The following is a 19,241-nucleotide window of genomic DNA, read 5'->3' on the forward strand; positions in this document are numbered from 1 at the left end:
AGGGGGGGTTTGAATAAGTGTAGTCTAAAAACTTGAACGATAAAAACAATATGCACAGTTATTTTTATCCTGGTTCGTTGTTAACTAAACTACTCCAGTCCACCCCCACGGAGTGATTTACCTCACCTGAGGATTTAATCCACTAATCGCAACAGATTACAATGGTTTTCCACTTAGTCCGCGACTAAGTCTTCTAGAGTATCCTGATCACAACCTGATCACTCCAGGAACAAATGCTTAGACACAAGCTAAGACTTTCTTAGAGTATCCTGACCACCACGTGATCACTCTAATTACAACTTCTTAGACACAAGCTAAGACTTCCTAGAGTATCCTGATCAACACTTGATCACTCTAGTTACTTACAAATTAATGTAATCAATTCTAAGAGTATTACAAATGCTTCTGAAAAGCTATAATCACAACAGTGATATTTCTCTTAACGTTTAAGCTTAATCTCACTAATATATTACAACAGCAATGTAGTGAGCTTTGATGAAGATGAAGTTTCTGAGCTTTGGATTTGAACAGCATTTCGGCAAGTTAATTGTTAGCAAATCGTCAACCTTGCTTCTCATCAGAACTTCATATTTATAGGTGTTTGAGAAGATGACCGTTGGGTGCATTTAATGCTTTGCGTGTTCCGTACAGCTTTGCATTTAATGTTTCACGCTTTTGTCAACTACCTCGAGCCTTGTTCACGCTGTGTCAACTGACGTTGCCTTTAATAGCTTCCAACGTTCCTTTTGTCAGTCAGCGTAGCCTGCCACCTGTACTTTCTTCTGATTTGATGTTTGAATAAAATATTTGAATATCATCAGAGTCAAACAGCTTGGTGCATAGCATCTTCTTGTCTTCTGACCTTGAAGTGCTTCTGAGCGTGATACCATAAGAACTTCAGTGCTTCTGCTTCTGATCTCAAGTTCTTCTGATGCTTCCATAGACCCATGTCCTGATTCTTCCTTGACCATCTTCTGATGTCTTGCCAGACCATGTTCTGATGTTCCATGCTGAACCTTCTGAGACAAAGCTTCTGAGCGCTGATTTGTGCATACTCTTTATATATTTCCTGAAATGGAAATTGCAATGTATTAGAGTACCACATTATCTCACACAAAATTCATATCCTTGTTATCATCAAAACTAAGAATATTGATCAGAACAAATCTTATTCTAACAGAGACTTGATTTGCTCAAGCAACCTAGAATGATACTTCCACTATACTTCTAAGCAAACAATTTAGATGAATAGATAATAAGATGCACTTGATATACAATCAATGGTGCATAAAGAATAGAACACAAACAAAGACTTCAACACTTGAGATTTCTAAGTTATACAAAGATAAAAAGAATTAAGACTATGTGCAATACAACAAATATATACGAAATCTTAGTGTAAAGTTTCCAGTTCTTGTTGTGATATCTTGTTGTTTTCTTCCTTCAAATCTTCAACTCCTTATATATAGGCAACAAAAGAGTTGTTGGAAGATGACTTGCACAAATATCTTTATAGAGAAGTAGTTTCCAAGAGAGAGACATTGAAGGTTGGTACTGTGAAGATTTACATCTTCTGAGTAAAAGCTTTATCCATTGTGTCTTTCTCAAACATGGAGACCACAAGGATGTTGGAGAAAACTAAAGAGGTCGTAGAAGTATGGACTTAGTGTAACGCCTCAGAGTGCTTTCGGGATGATCAACTGACCCCACAAACCAACACGAGTCTTTTTAGCATGCTTTGACCTCACTCGCACGTTTTCCGGGAAACTTCCCAGAAGGTCATCCATCCTTAAACTGCTCCAAGTCAAGCACGCTTAACTATGGAGTTCTCTATGTATTAGTATTAATAAGAGTTCTAGTATTAATATTCGGTATGTCAAAATCATTACACAAACTCACAAACTCAAAGTATCCAAGCGTTAAGAGAGAAAAGAGTCAGTCGAGCGAAATGTATGATCCTAAACACCATGATATTTACATTTTCAGCAAATTTCCTTTATTTTAACTTGATTTTTGTACTTTTTATCTTTATTTTTTTGCCTTACTATTTACAAAGATTTCGACCAAGTCAAAATCCTTCATTTTTTACAAAATTTTACATTTCAAACTTAGTAGAAATCAAAATAGAATTCACTTCACACCAAACACTTAAACAAAGTCACAAATATTTATTCACATTTGTCCTAAGATCAACTATTCAATCTTGCAAGTAACCTTTTTTTTTATTACAAAGAGGGCCAAGGCCCAAGCAAGAAAGACTAAGGAGGGAAAAGCCTAGCAGAGGACACCCTACACGCATCCTCAGCTAATAAACTAGAGATACAAACAGGAGGCGAATTATAAATCAAAATCTCCGACTCAACAGTACACCCAACGGAAGCAAGAATGTCAACACGTGAATTTGTTTCTCTAATCGAGTGAGCTATAACAACACCTTCAAGCTTATTCATAAGAACTTTAATCTGATCAAGGATCGCCACACACCCAATATGCATAGAACCACCTCTCTCATCCGCTTCCACCACCGTAGTAGAGTCAACGTTTATCTCCACTTTAAAGTAGCCAAGAGCTAATGAGAGCTTCAAACCTTCAAAATCTCCCCATAATTCCGCCATAAAAGGGTCGCACTTTCCCAAATTCTTAATAACCTTTTTGAAAGACTAATGATTGTTTACTAAATTTCACGCTATACAATCATCAAAATAATTTTAAAATATAAGTTTGATTTGGCATAATATGCATCAATGATTAATTTTCAATGTAAATTTTTTTTAAGCTCAACCTATCCTATTTTCTAATTTAAAGCAGTTTTTTATATAATTATTTTGATGAAAATAAAATCACTAAGAGCTATAATAAAAAAATGGTAAATTCTTTGGTACCAATGAATTTTAGTTGGATATCAGTACCTTTAGTGTAAATTGATTAGAACTTTAATTTTTTTAAAAATAAAATAAAACAAAAAGATGATATGGTATTGAATACCATTATTTTATTGGATAAAAGTACCGATATCTAACTAAACTAGAGGGTACCGGAGTGTTCACCTAAAAAATATTAAAAACAAAACTTTGAAATTGTTGTTTCACAATGCATCCATAAAATATTTTGAAATTAATGAGTGGAAAAATTTCACAACAAAATCATTTGGCTTCAAAATCTTGGGATAAAATTAATTTGTTTATGGCGGAAAACAATTTAATTTATTTGTTTAGAATAGAGAGTATTGAAAAGAGACTCAACTTTTCTGATTTGACAAAATAAAGAAAGTTTTATTAATAACATGGTCCTCCATGCTCAAGTAAAGCCAAAAACATGAAAAGACATCATGAAACAACTTGGAACTCCAGTCCAAATCCCACACTTGAGATTTACTATCATGAAAATACATCATGAAACAACTTTTCTGGATTCTGTTAAGAATAAAGAAAATGTAGAAATTATATGTTTAATATCTTTTTCACGTATATTTCGGAGTTTATTTTAGTGGTCTTAAATTCATTTAAAAGTAAGAGAAATAGGAATATGCATTGACAGTGTAAAATATTTTTATACTGTCAACCAATCACAACTATGTATCCAATTAATACATAATTTTAATTTTAAAAACTAATATGACATGGCAAGTGTAATGATTTTGATTGGATGTATGTGTAAAGTTTGTTTACACTGTCAATGCACTACCTTTAAACTCTAAAAGTAAACCGTATCAATGTTACTCCAATTAATGTTTTTATATAAAAAATTAAATTTTCAAGTTATCTTTGGAATGATAGAACATGAGGGGACAGAGCAGAATGAAAGATAACGTAACGAAATAAAAAATAGGAAACTGAATGGAATAAATTCGATCATGTTCTATTTCACCACCTAACAATCGCAACGAAACAAAAAATAGGAAATTGAATGAAATGAATTTGATCATGTTCCATTTCACCATCTAACGATCGCAGTTACGGAGAATCGAACTGTAGTTTTCTCTATCAAATTCAATGTCAATGATCACTGAGCAAACTATTAATACAAATTTATAAATTTGTTTAAAACTTTTTTGTATGCAGTTTTTTAATGAAAAATGTCGGTGGTTAGTTGTTAGTACTACTTTTTCTACTTTGTTAGAGATTGAATTTCAATGAACTTCAATTTTTTAAACTTAGTTCAACTAGTTTAAACTAGGAAATTGAATCTAAGACTTTAATATTTAGTTTTTATAAACTCCATCTATAACCTTAAATTAAAAATTAAATAATTAAGTTAATAATGTTTATGATCTTAACAATGACACATTATTATAAAAGTATTTGGAACATGCAACATTAACATTTATAAAAGTAATAATAAAAACTAAATGGATAACAAAAAATTTAAAGGATCAAAGTTCAAATCATTTTTCTAGAGGTACTTAAAAATGATTTTTTTTAAAGGACTAAACATAATTAATCTAATCTTTAATGATTATAGTTTTGAGCAAACCCCACTAGCAACAATACATATACATTTGAGAGGTTTGATAGAACACTAATCCAACACGATGAATTGTTAGATTCGACCTTTCACAACTTTTATCTTCAAGCGTCATTACTATGAATCTGTTTGGTAAGACAGATTTGTTGTGAAAAACGATGTCATGAACAAAATATAATAGGAATTAGGGAAGATAAGAAGAACACAAGATTGGTTATAATTGCTATTCTTTTACTTTCTCTTAAAACAAGATTACAAGTTTACAAGAATAACAAATAAACTCTCTCACCCCAAATTAGGATTTGCAGCTTAGCAATGATGAGAGACTAGTATGCTATTTATAATAAAACCTAACATACTAACTAATGGACTTTTTCCGCAAGACCCATTACACAAGCCAACTTAATAAACAAGCTAACTTAACAAATTAGGGTTTAAACACTAAAACCTAATTTAACATGCTAACAACCCTAGCATCTTCGACACCTGCATGCTCGACCCATCTTCGACTACAGCATGCACACTTCGACACCAGCATATGAGCAACCTTCGACGTCATGCTTAACCCTGTCGAACTGTCGAACCAAGAAGCTACCCTTCGACCATACTAGAGTTCGATCCAATATCTCACAAATCTCCACCTTGGACCTAACTCTACAACGTCAAGGGAACAAACTAGCTTTCTTCATCCAGCTTTATCAACTGCATACAATGGAAAAACTTGCAACTCGGCAATGTCTTGGTGATCATATCAGCAGCATTATCCTCAGTTGAAACCTTCAGCACTTGGACTTCTCCACGCTCGATTACTCCTCTGACGAAATGCAGCCTCACATCAATGTGCTTAGTTCGCTCATGATAGGCTGAATTCTTCGACATGTGTATTGCACTTTGACTATCACATTTAACAGTGATACCTCGACCTTGAAGTTTCAGCTCCTTCGCAAAACCTTCAAGCCACAATGCTTCTTTCACAGCTTCAGTTAGGGCAATATACTCTGCTTCAGTGGTTGATAGAGCAACAACCTTCTGAAGTGTTGCTTTCCAACTAATTGCAGTGCCAAACATAGTGAAAACATATCCAGAAATAGATTTTCTGGAATCCATACAACCTGCATAATCAGAGTCGACATATCCTTCAATCGCTGCTTTACTATTTTCACCTAAGGCTCCACCATAAATTAGGACTCTATTCAGAGACCCATTTATGTACCTTAAAATCCACTTCAATGCTTGCCAATGAGCCTTTCCAGGGTTCTCCATGTACCTGCTTACAAGACTTACTGCATATGCTATGTCGGGTCTAGTACAGACCATAGCATACATCAAAGAACCAATTATATTAGCATATGGGATGCTATTCATATAGGCTCTTTCGACATCAGTACTGGGACACTGATCAATACTCATCTTGAATTGAGGGTTTGTTGGAGTCACAACTGGCTTCGAATTCGACATACCAAACTTTTCAAGAATCTTTCGTAGATATGCCTCTTGAGATAAGCATAACTTCGAATTCTTTCTATCTCTTCGAATGTCAATTCTACAAATCCTGAAAGCAGCTCCCAGATCCTTCATATCGAACTCCTTATTGAGTTCAGCCTTCACCCTCGTCACATCTTCAAAATTGTTGTTTGCTATGAGAATATCATCCACATAAAGCAACAAAATAGCAAATGAATTACCAGGTCGAAATCTGAAGTAAACGCAGTGGTCGAACTGACTTCTAATGAAACTTATGCGTGCCATGAACTTGTCGAATCTTCTATTCCACTGTCGAGGAGATTGTTTCAGCCCATACAAAGACCTCTTTAACTTGCACACATAATCTTCCTTCCCCTTTTCGACATACCCTTCAGGTTGCCTCATCAGGATCGTTTCATCTAGATCACCATACAAGAACGCAGTCTTCACATCCATCTGTTCCAGTTCAAGATCGAACTGTGCCACCATGGCAACAACATTCAAATGGACCTATGCTTCACAACAGGAGAAAACACATCATTGAAGTCGACACCTTCTTTCTGAGTGAAACCTCTTGCAACTAACCTTGCCTTGTATCTTTTTGACGTCACTCCTTCAATTCCTTCCTTAACTTTGAAAATCCATTTACAGCTGACTAACCTTGCCCCAGCAGGCTTTTTGATCAATTCCCAAGTATGATTATCATGAAGAGATTTCATCTCATCATCCATGGCCTTCAGCCATTCAGTCTTATTTCGACTCCTCATAACTTCCTTGTAGTCTCTAGGTTCTTCGTCTAGAACCTCACTTGCAGAGATTAAGGCATAAGCTATAAGATCTGCATACCCAAGTCTCTGAGGTGCCTTGATGACTCTTCTCGACCTATCTCTCGACAATAGGTAGTCATCGTCAGTTTCCTCAACTTCCTTAGCATCTTCTGCTTCTTCTTCGACTTCATCAGGGATATGCAATTCAGCATCAACATGCTCCACCTCAACAGGAATCTCTACCTGTTCTAGCTCTTCTGCACTTCGACCATCATCATCAGTTTTCTTGAAAGTCATTTCAGCTTCATTGAAAACTACATCTCGACTGGTGATACACCTCCTATGACCTGGCTCTAGGCACCATAGCCTCTAAGCTTTGACTCCTTCAGGGTATCCCATGAACATGCATTTCAGAGCTCTAGGTTCGACCTTGTCTTGCCTAATGTGAGCATAGGCTATGCAGCCAAATACTCTCAGTTTGTCGAGATGACCAAACTTCTTCAGGTGTCTTCATATCTAACGCTATCGAAGTATATCTGTTTATCAGATATGTTGCTGTCGAAACAGCCTCAGCCCAGAACACCTTCTTTAACCCTACACTAGTCAACATGCATCTGACTCTCTCCAAAATAGTTCGATTAAACCTTTCAGCCAAACCATTTTGCTGTGGAGTACCTGCAGTAGTTCTATGCCTTGCAATACCAGAGGCAGCACAAAAACTATCGAATGCCTCATTGCAAAATTCAAGGCCATTGTCGGTTCTCAACCTCTTGACCTTTCTGCCAGTCTGATTTTCAACCAGAGTCTTCCAACTTTTGAAATTCTCAAAAGTTTCATCCTTAGTCTTCTGGATGAATACCCATAATTTTCTGGAATAATCATCTACTATGGATAGGAAATACCTTGCCCCAGAATGTGATGCACACCTTGCAGGCCCCCAAAGATCAGCATGGATGTAGTCAAAGGATCCATGTGTTCTTTGTTTGCCTTTGTTGAACTTCACTCTGCAAGATTTTCCAAGTACACGGGGTTCACAAAACTTCAGCTTTTCGACTTTGTCTCCACCAAGTAGATTTTGTTTCCCTAATTCGACCAGACCCCTTTCACTGATATGGCCCAATCTCATGTGCCAGATTTCTGTCTTCGACAAAGGTTTCGTGGATGCAACATTTGTCGAACCACTTACAACTTCAGCCTCAAGGGTATACAAGCCTTGTTTCTTCACGCCTCTCAAGACTTACTTCGAACCCTTCATGACTCTTAGGATACTTTTCTCTCCTTTGAAAACATATCCTTTCTTATCGAATTCACCAAGAGAATGCAGATTTCTCTTCAAATCAGGAACATACCTGACTTCAGTCAACAACCTTATTGACTCATAATGGAGCTTGAATCTAACAGATCCAATACCTGCAATCTTGCAAGCCTTGTTGTTTCCCAGCAATACTGATCCACCATCTTGATCACATAATTCCTTGAACAAGTCTTTGTTTGGAGTCATGTGCCAAGTTCAACCTGAATCCATAATCCACTCTCTTCTCGAGTCACTGCTTGAAACCACAAGAACATCAGATGATTCAAAATCATCTTGAACAATGGCTGCATTGCCATTATCCTTACCTCCATGATCTTTCAGGCGTTCAGGGCACACCTTTCTTGTGTGACCCTCCTTCTTACAATGATAGCATCGAATTCCAGATGCTTCGCCACTGTAAGACTTCGACTGACTTTTGCCCTTCTTGTCGAACTTACCATTCTTTCGCAAGAATTTTCCTTTAACGGCCAAACCTTCACCAAGAGTCGAAGGTTTATGCTCCTTTCGTTCATTCAAGTCCTTAGAATACAAGGCTGATTGAACTTCTTCAAACGTCAGGGACTCCCTTCCATACAAAAAAGTTTCTTTGAAGTGAGCATGTGATCGAGGCAAAGCGCACAAGAGTAACAGCACTTGATCTTCATCATCGATCTTCACATCAATATTTTCAAGATCAAGAATCAGCTTGTTGAACATATCCAACTGCTCACCCAACACTTTGTCTTCAACCATCTTAAATGAATACAAAGCTTGCTTCAGGTAGAGTCGATTTACCAGCGATTTGGTCATATACAAACTTTCAATTTTCACCCATAACCCTGATGCCGTCGTCTCCTTTCATACCTGTCTGAGAACCTTATCACCAAGGCTCAACAAAATTGCACTGTGTGCTTTCTCGATCATATTCGTCTTCTCCGCTGCCGTCAATTCTGCATTCATGGCTGCCTCTCCCTTCAACTCTTCCAAACAACCCTACTGAACCAGTAGGGCTTTCATCTTCAAGCGCCACAGACTGAAATCATTCACTCCGGTGAACTTTTCAATCTCATACTTTGTTGAAGGCAACTTCTCCACGCTCACCGCACCAATTTGTTGTGAAAAACGATGTCAAGAACAAAATATAATAGGAATTAGGGAAGATAAGAAGAACACAAGATTGGTTATAACTTCTATTCTTTTACTTTCTCTTAAAACAAGATTACAATTTTACAAGAATAATAACAAATAACCTCTCTCACCCCAAATTAGGATTTGCAACTTAGAAATGATGAGAGACTAGTATGCTATTTATAATAAAACCTAACATACTAACTAGTGGGCTTTTTCCGCAAGACCCATTACACAAACCAACTTAATAAACAAGCTAACTTAACAAATTAGGGTTTAAACACTAAAACCTAATTTAACATGCTAACAACCCTAGCATCTTCGACACCTACATGCTCGACCCATCTTCGACTACAGCATGCACACTTCGACACTAGCATGTGAGCAACGTTCGACGTCATGCTTAACCCTGTCGAACTGTCGAACCAAGAAGCTACCCGTCGACCATATTACATTTCGATCCAATATCTCACAAGATTTTTATGCTTATAGCTTATGATTTATAGTTTATAAGCTCAAATGATAACTTAGATCCGTTTGGTAATGGTTTTGTCATCACGAGTTTATAGCTTATTTTGCTAGCTTATAGCTTATTTTTCACACTATTTTAAATAGCGTTTTTGCTTATAGCTTATCATTTTTTTCTTCTTTTTTATCCTTATTATTTTAATAAAAACCCACTTTTATCCTTTATAATTTATCTTAATTAAAATTAAAATAATTATGTATTAAATAACTTTTATGTCATTTTACATTTATAAGTTAGTTGGAGCGCTAATTTTACCAAACACTTCAATTAGCTTATCAGCTATCAGTGTCAACCATTAGCTCTAAGCTATCAGTCATCAGCCATAAGCTATAAGCTATTCGTTAGCTTATCAGCCAACCGCTATTTTTACCAACCGACCCTATAAAAAAATTAGATTTCATAATAAAATTTAACTCAGTTAAAGTATCTATCATGATCATAGAACCTGTTATAAAATAAGGAGAAAGAAGATAAAAGAAAAAAGAGAGAGAGATGAGAACAATTATGTATTATTTCATCGGTATATTTCTACAAAGAGATTGGTCATATTTATAGGACAATATCCAGACAATGTAATAAATAAAAATGGTTATAAGTAAGGTATAAAATCATAGGGAAACAAATAATAACACCCCCCCCTTGAATGTTTATTTTGGATATGCCTCGTTAAAACCTTTAATAAAAAAATCTCAGTGGAAAAAAATCTAGTGAAGATAAAAGAGTATAATATCCTATTAAAATAAGTTTATTCCCCCCCCCCTCGGTTGAACGTTCATTTCTTCAACGATGAGGACCAAACTTTTGTACTAGTTGATTAAAAGTTCTACTTGGAAGTGACTTTGTAAAAAAGGTCTGCAAGATTATCACATGAACAAATTTGTTGGATGGTTATATCACCATTCTTCTGAATATAATGAGTGAAAAAAACTTTGGAGACATATGTTTTGTTCAGTCTCCTTTAATGTAACGATCTTTCAATTGAGCGATGCATGGAGTACTATCTTCATATATGGTCGTTTTATTTGTTTTTCCAAAAGACAAACTACAAGTATTTTGTATGTGTTGGATCAAGGATATCAACCGAATGCATTCTCAACTTGCCTCATGTAGTGATAAAATTTATGCATGATTAGATGAAGTTGTTGTTATTGTTTTTAACCGATCTCCATGAAGTAGTTGTACCACCACATATAAATAAATAACTTGTTGGTGATCTACCATTGTGAGGATCTGACAAGTAATCTGCATCTGCATAACTTGTTAATTCGAGTTTGGATATTTTGGTATAAAACAGGCTCATGTCTATTTTTACCACTAATATAACGAAGTATATGTTTGACTCTGTTCCAATGTCTTCGTGTAGGTAAAGAATTGTTTCTTGCTAATAGATTGACCGCAAATGACATATCAGGCGTTTATAATTAGCAAGGTACATCAGTGCTCTGATCACACTAAAATATGGTACTTCAAGACCAAGCAATTCTTCATCATTTTTCTTAAGGCCTAAACGGATCCTTCTCTACATCTAATGATCTAACAACCATTTGTAATTGCAAAAGCCTCTCAAGCATATGTGTTTTGATGAAGACAACATGGACATCAAGCTCTCATAAAGGATGTGCAAAAAGATTGTCAAAGCTAAAGAAACATCTTTCAAAGTCTTGAAGATATTGTGAAGATTCAAGAATCAAGAAATAAATGGCAAAGGTATAAACAATACTCACTTTGACATATAATTGTTCACAATATCTACTCTCATGCATATCATAATCATAAACAATTTTCATATACCATAGAAACCACTTAAAACCTTTTTTCATAGTTAAATTTCAAAATAAAGGTTTTAGGAACCGGGTTGTCCCTACAGGGGAACCGGTTCCCAGATTTCTCAAATTTTCACTCTCTGTGGTTTACTATGGGGAACCGGGTTGTCCCTATGCAGGAACCGGTTCCTCAGTGCAAAAATTCAAATATTCTGCTGTAACGTTCAGCAGGAACCGGGTTGTCCTATACAGGAACCGGTTCCTACTGAACCAGTGTGACTTTTCCATTGCTTGTTTCACATAAACGAAAATATATTCTTCACATTGAAACATTGCATTCCTACATGGAAAAATACCCTTTTGAAAAGGTGTTTAACACAATATATATTACACATCTTTCATAATCATTTTTTCACCTTCTTCATTAACAATTCAACTTCATATATTATTCTTTTTTCAAATATTTTCAAAGTGTTCATCATTCATCTCTTTCAAAGTGAAACTTGCTATACACTCTTTCATTGAGAAAAATATTCTAAGTTTCATGCATACATTGTGAACACTTATATTCATTTTGAGAATTGTTTTATTGAAGAAGAAGATCAATCCAAGATTGATAAGTGCTATACAAACTTCATCTAAATCTCTTGTAAAAATTCAAAGTTATTATTCCTTACTATCCAGGATTGTTGGAAGTAAGTGTTGTGTTTGAAGAGGATTGTTCTTCATCCACATTAGTGTTGTTTGATCTTAAAGGTGTTAAGAACCTTTGATCACCCTATAGGTTAGATAGTAAAGCATAGGCTTGTACAATAATTCTAACTATAGTGAAATCTCTTTCGTGTTTGAAAGGGGACTGGAGTACTCTCGGATTGTGAGGGGAACCAGTATATATCGCCGTGTTCTTTATCTTTCCGCATTTACCGCATTCATCATCATTACCAAGAAAAAGATATGAACCAACAAACACCTTCAAACACTTAACCAAAAAGTTAGTAAACACATTGTCATAAAAACCGATTATTTTTGAAAACCTAATTCACCCCCCCTCTTAGGCGCACTTATAGACTTACAATTGGCATCAGAGCAAGTTATAGGTAACTTGTTCCTAAAGATCCAGAATGGCTTCCGCAAATCAAAGACCGGTTTTCAAAGATGGTGGTTCTAACAACAAGCCTCCATTGTTTTGTGGTGAATATTTTGACTTTTGGAAAATCCAAATGAAGGCTCATCTAGAAGCACAAGGAGAAGAAGTTTGGGAGGCTGTCCTACAAGGTCCTCATGTTCCTACAACGGTCGTTAATGGTGTTGGATCGGAGAAACCTAAAGCGTCATGGGATGATAATGATAGAAAAAGGGTTCTTGCTGACAAAAAGGCGATCAGTCTCCTTCATGGTGCTCTTAGTATGGATGAATTCTTCCGAATATCAACATGTACAACATCAAAGGAAATTTGGGATACTCTTGTAGAAACTCATGAAGGTACCGCTGAAGTTAAAAGATCAAGGTTGAATACTTTAAGCCAAGAGTACGAACTGTTTAGAATGAAGCCCGGAGAAACTATTCTCGATTTGCAAAAACGATTCGTACATTTGACAAATCACTTGAAGGCACTTGGCAAGACTCTTACTACCGAAGAACTTAATCTTAAAGTGCTCAGATCTTTGACAAGGGAGTGGCAACCAAAAGTGACGGCGATATCCGAAAAGAAGAATTTATCAAAACTTACTTCGGCAACACTATTTGGAAAACTTCAAGAATATGAGACAGAACTTGGAAGATTGGAAAAGCATGAGAACTTAGAGAAGAAATCCAAAGGCATCGCATTAAAAGTAGATTCAATAGAAAGCAAAATGAAAGATGCATCAGATGAAGATGAAAACTTCTTGCTTCTTGTAAAAAGGTTAGGCAAATTTTTTGGAAATAAAAATAATATTGATAATACTAACTATGTCAAAAGGAAGAAATTCTCAAAGCATAAAGATAAAGAAGCATCCACTTCATCACAAGAAGTTACATGCTATGAATGTGGGAAACAAGGACACATAAAGCCAGAATGTCCAAAGCTTTCGAAGAAGAATGTATTCAAAGGCAAAAGAGAATTCAAAAATAAAAAGGCCTACATAGCATGGGAAGATAATGAAGTAAGTTCCTCATCGGATTCCGATAGTGACGAAAGTGCAAACCTAGCACTAATGGCATCACACCACTCCGACGATGAAGAAGGCGAGGTTAGTTATGATAATTCTCTTTTTGATAATGGTGCGCAAGGTGCAATAGAAGAATTATTAAAAGAATGCAAAATTCTCTATAAAACTATCTCATCTCAAAAGAAAATAATATCATCGTTAGAAGAGAAGGTTAAGATAATTGAAGTAGAACATAAAGATGACAAAGAAAAAATGATTAGTGTTCAAGAAGATAATGTTGTATGCAAGAATTGTGAATCACTTTCCTTCCAAATTGTCCAATTAAAACGTGTTTTAGAAAGATATGAAAAAGGGCAAATTGGATTGGAAAATGTTCTTAGCACACAAAGATACTCCAATGATAAGAGCGGACTTGGTTTCTCTAAATTTGATAAACCAACATCCAACAAGACTATCTTTGTCAAGGCTAGTAACCAACCAATTCAAGAGAAAGTGATTAAGCCTAAAGTAATGCAACATTATCCTCAAAGGAAGAAAGCCAAACATTGCTCATTTTCACATTTTTGGATGCAAGTGCTTTGTTCTTAACAATGACAAAGACAATCTTGGTAAGTTTGATGAGAAATCCGACGAAGGTATATTTCTTGGTTATTCTCTTTCTAGTAAAGCATATAGAATTTATAATAAAAGAACTTTAACTATTGAAGAATCCATGCATGTATCTTTTGATGAGACTAACACTTCCAAAGAGGAAGAAGTTGTTTGTGATGATGATGATCCTTTAGATTTACCCCCGGAAGAACCTTCAAATAATACAATTGTAAAGGCACCGGAAGAACTTTCAAATGATATAATTGAGAAGGCACCGGAAGTACAACAAGAAAGTGTTCAACAAGAAAGTGTACAACAAGAATCGAACACCAATGATCTACCAAAAGAATGGAGAACTCATAGAGATCATCCTATTGATAAAGTTATTGGTGATATTAGTCAAGGAGTTGCAACAAGATTAAATCTCAAAGATGCTTGCTTACACATGGCTTTTGTTTCTCAAATTGAACCTTCAAAAGTTGATGAAGCCTTAGGAGACGATCAATGGATAAATGCAATGCAAGAAGAATTAAATCAATTCGAAAGAAATCAAGTTTGGGAACTTGTTCCTAGACCAAGTAATAAACATATCATAGGTACTCGATGGGTGTTTAAGAACAAACTTGATGAGAATGGTATAATTGTTCGAAACAAAGCAAGATTGGTGGCCCAAGGTTACAATCAAGAAGAAGGAATCGACTTTGAAGAAACATTTGCTCCGGTTGCAAGGTTAGAAGCTATCCGTCTTTTACTTGCTTATGCATGTTCATTAAATTTTCAGCTTTATCAAATGGACGTCAAGAGCGCATTCTTAAATGGCTACATCAATGAAGAAGTCTATGTCAAACAACCCCCGGGATTTGAAGACTTCAAGAATCCTTCACATGTCTTTAAGTTGAGAAAGGCTCTTTATGGATTAAAGCAAGCACCTAGAGCATGGTATGATAGACTTAGCAATTTTTTGTGTGAAAAGGGTTTCGAAAAGGGTAAGGTTGATAAAACTTTGTTCATTAAGAAAATCAAGAGTAACACTTTATTGGTTCAAGTCTATGTTGATGATATCATTTTTGGATCGACTAACAAAGAAATGTGTGAGGAATTCTCATTGATGATGCAAGGAGAATTCGAGATGTCTATGATGGGAAAGATGAATTACTTTCTTGGACTACAAATTAAGCAACTCAAAGATGGAATCTTTATCAATCAATCCAAATATTGTAAAGAACTATTGAAGAAGTTTGATATGGATAATTGCAAAGCAATGAATACTCCAATGGGCTCCGGTACATATGTTGATCAAGATGAATCCGGTACTCCAATTGATATTACCAAGTATCGAGGTATGATTGGTTCTTTATTGTATTTGACGGCAAGCCGTCCTGACATAATGTTTAGTGTTTGTCTTTGTGCTCGCTTTCAAGCAAATCCAAAGGAATCACATCTTATGGCGGTTAAAAGGATCATGAAGTATCTCAAAGGAACAACCAACGTTGGCTTATGGTATCCTAAAGGTAGTGTTTGCAATTTAATTGGTTATTCTGACGCGGATTATGCAGGATGTAAAACTGATCGTAAAAGCACAAGTGGTACTTGTCACATTCTTGGAAATGCATTGGTATCATGGGCGTGTAAAAAGCAAGCATGTGTTGCTCTTAGTACGGCCGAAGCGGAATACATAGCAGCGGGTAGTTGTTGTGCACAAATTCTTTGGCTTAAGCAACAACTTCGTGACTACGGACTTGATCTCGGATGCATTCCTCTTCGATGCGACAATACAAGTGCTATAAATATCACAAAAAATCCGGTCATGCATTCAAGAACCAAACACATAGACATTCGACATCATTTTCTTCGTGATCATGTGCTCAAAGGAGATGTTGAAGTCACTTTTGTCGATACTCATAATCAACTTGCGGATATCTTCACCAAGCCTCTCCCGAAAGAATCATTTTATAAAATTCGTCGAGAACTTGGAATTTTAGATGAAGGTGATGTTTAAATTCATTCCTCATTATCACAAAACAAAGGTGCATGTCTCTAAATATACTATGTCTTAAATTTTATATATGCTATACTTTCTTTTTCATAAAATAAAGTATTTTGGACTTTTTGAGTCCAGGAACCGGTTCCCATGTAGGGACGAACCGGTTCCCCATAGTAATTTCCAGAGGCGTTGTTTTGGTATGCTTCAGGAACCGGTTCCCATGTAGGGACGAACCGGTTCCCACGTGATTTTTGCAGATTTTCTGTCTTGTAGCTGTAACGTAAACTTGTTTCAATTTTTGAAATTTAAAAGCTTTTTATTGTCATTTAAGTCACTCACACCCACTCACATCCACTCATTTACTCACTTTAATATATATTCTCTCATCTTCATCCTCTCCAAACCCTTCCACCTCCATTATTCAACCAAACTTTAAACCCCACTATCTCACCATAACTCTCAAATTTTTATTACCCACTACCTCACAACTATAAATCATCCTTCATTCTTCCATATATCCCACTCAAAATTTCCTTCACTCACCAAATCCGAAAATACATTATCAAAACCTAAGTTCTCAATCCTTCAACCATGGCACCCAAACTTTCAAGAAATGCTAAAGGAAAGAATAAGGTTGGTGAGACAAGTGAAGATCCACAAGAACAACAACCAACTCTCAAAAGTCGGAGACTTACATTCAACATTCGGAGTCGGAAACTTCTTCCGGCAAAATACGGTAATCTTCCCGACTTTCCTAGTCATAGCTTTTTTTTTTCCGGCAAGACTAGAACAAGCCGGTATAGCTAACTTTGTTCTTGACCATGGTGATTATTACCCGGATTTAGTTCGAGAATTTTATCACAACTTTAGGATAGTCACCGATGAATTTGAAGATTTTACCTTGTTGTCTCAAGTTTCAAATAAAGATATATGTTTAGATGTTGAAGATTTTGGAAGAGTATTAGGAATTCCATCACATGGTTTAGTGCTTATTCAAGGTAACATTCCGGAGGATTGGCTACCTTATAGTAAGGTTGATGTGTTTGTGAGTATGTGCCGACCAACTCAACGCGAGACGGCACGCCAACAACTTGTTACCAAATTTAATATGTTCGGTTCAAGCTTATCTGTAAGTGATAGGATGCTTCATCTTATCATAGCTTATGTTTTATTTCCGAAGAATTCTAACCATTCCAGGATAAACGAGTTCGAGTTGATGGTGTTGCATGCTCTAAGACGTGGCATAGAGGTAAATTGGTCTCTTTCAATCATGCGCCATATGCAACTAATGGCTTCCCTTCAAGGAGGACTCCCATATGCAAGGGCAATTTCTCGCATTATTCAAAATGCCGGTGTTCTTCTTCAACGGGAACCAAAGAAGAGTATGAATAGACCCGAGTGTGCCATCTCCACAACATCCGCTTTAAAAAATACCGGAATTGTGATGGGTAATGATGGAAGATATTTTTACAAGGTTGATGTTGAGCCCGCCGCACAACAGATGCAACAACCTCCCGAAGGAGGATTTACCATGGATATGATGTTTCAAAAGCTTTGCTCTATCCAAACATCTATTGACAACAATAGGAGGGATAACAACTATGAGCATAATCTTATGAAGAAACAAATGAGGGATATCCAACGGACTCAAAGAAGGATCTTGGCACATTATGAGGAAGAGGAAGAGGGAAGTGATGAAGAAGAAGAAGAAGATGATGAAGATGAAGAAAACATGGATGAAAGTGACTAATTTCTTTGCTTTTTAATTACTATGTTTTTATTTTATTAGTCTTTTAATTTCATGTTTTTAGACATTGTCTTAATTTATGTTTCGTGATGTTTAGGATTAAATTATGTCTTTGTTTGTAACCGTAAAAACTACGTTCCGTATCGTTCATTCGTGTTATGTTGTGATGTTTTACATTTCATTGTGTGATATTTGTGTTATGTTTCAATTTCATTTCAAGATTATCTTTTTCCCCATCCTTTTTGATAATAACAAAGGGGGAGAAGAGTATGCATGTTTGTGTTGTTGTTTTGTTCAAAAGAAAAAATGCAGGCCATTGCTAAACATTAAAACTCATCACCATAAATCAAAGGAATCATGGATTTAGGGGGAGTTTCTAACATAGGGGGAGCCTTGCATTATTCAACAATTTTTTCAAAAGCACAAAACAACTCAATCTCAAAACATTTTCAAGACTTGGTTGTCATCATCAAAAAGGGGGAGAATGTAATTGCAAAAGCCTCTCAAGCATATGTGTTTTGATGAAGACAACATGGACATCAAGCTCTCATAAAGGATGTGCAAAAAGATTGTCAAAGCTAAAGAAACATCTTTCAAAGTCTTGAAGATATTGTGAAGATTCAAGAATCAAGAAATAAATGGCAAAGGTATAAACAATACTCACTTTGACATATAATTGTTCACAATATCTACTCTCATGCATATCATAATCATAAACAATTTTCATATACCATAGAAACCACTTAAAACCTTTTTTCATAGTTAAATTTCAAAATAAAGGTTTTAGGAACCGGGTTGTCCCTACAGGGGAACCGGTTCCCAGATTTCTCAAATTTTCACTCTCTGTGGTTTACTATGGGGAACCGGGTTGTCCCTATGCAGGAACCGGTTCCTCAGTGCAAAAATTCAAATATTCTGCTGTAACGTTCAGCAGGAACCGGGTTGTCCTATACAGGAACCGGTTCCTACTGAACCAGTGTGACTTTTCCATTGCTTGTTTCACATAAACGAAAATATATTCTTCACATTGAAACATTGCATTCCTACATGGAAAAATACCCTTTTGAAAAGGTGTTTAACACAATATATATTACACATCTTTCATAATCATTTTTTCACCTTCTTCATTAACAATTCAACTTCATATATTATTCTTTTTTCAAATATTTTCAAAGTGTTCATCATTCATCTCTTTCAAAGTGAAACTTGCTATACACTCTTTCATTGAGAAAAATATTCTAAGTTTCATGCATACATTGTGAACACTTATATTCATTTTGAGAATTGTTTTATTGAAGAAGAAGATCAATCCAAGATTGATAAGTGCTATACAAACTTCATCTAAATCTCTTGTAAAAAT

At 35.7% G+C, this 19,241-nt stretch overlaps 1 protein-coding gene across 1 annotated transcript; it reads right to left on the reverse strand.

Annotated features, from left to right (window-relative positions):
- Positions 1-2,258: 2,258 nt before the first annotated feature.
- On the reverse strand, positions 2,259-2,615 carry LOC131604969 (uncharacterized). Its single transcript, XM_058877378.1, has one exon. The coding sequence runs from the start codon at positions 2,613-2,615 to the stop codon at positions 2,259-2,261; it is 357 nt and encodes a 118-aa protein (XP_058733361.1).
- Positions 2,616-19,241: the final 16,626 nt, after the last annotated feature.

The sequence above is a fragment of the Vicia villosa genome, linkage group LG5, assembly GCF_029867415.1.
Source record: "Vicia villosa cultivar HV-30 ecotype Madison, WI linkage group LG5, Vvil1.0, whole genome shotgun sequence".
In the NCBI taxonomy this organism is placed as follows: Eukaryota; Viridiplantae; Streptophyta; class Magnoliopsida; order Fabales; family Fabaceae; genus Vicia; species Vicia villosa.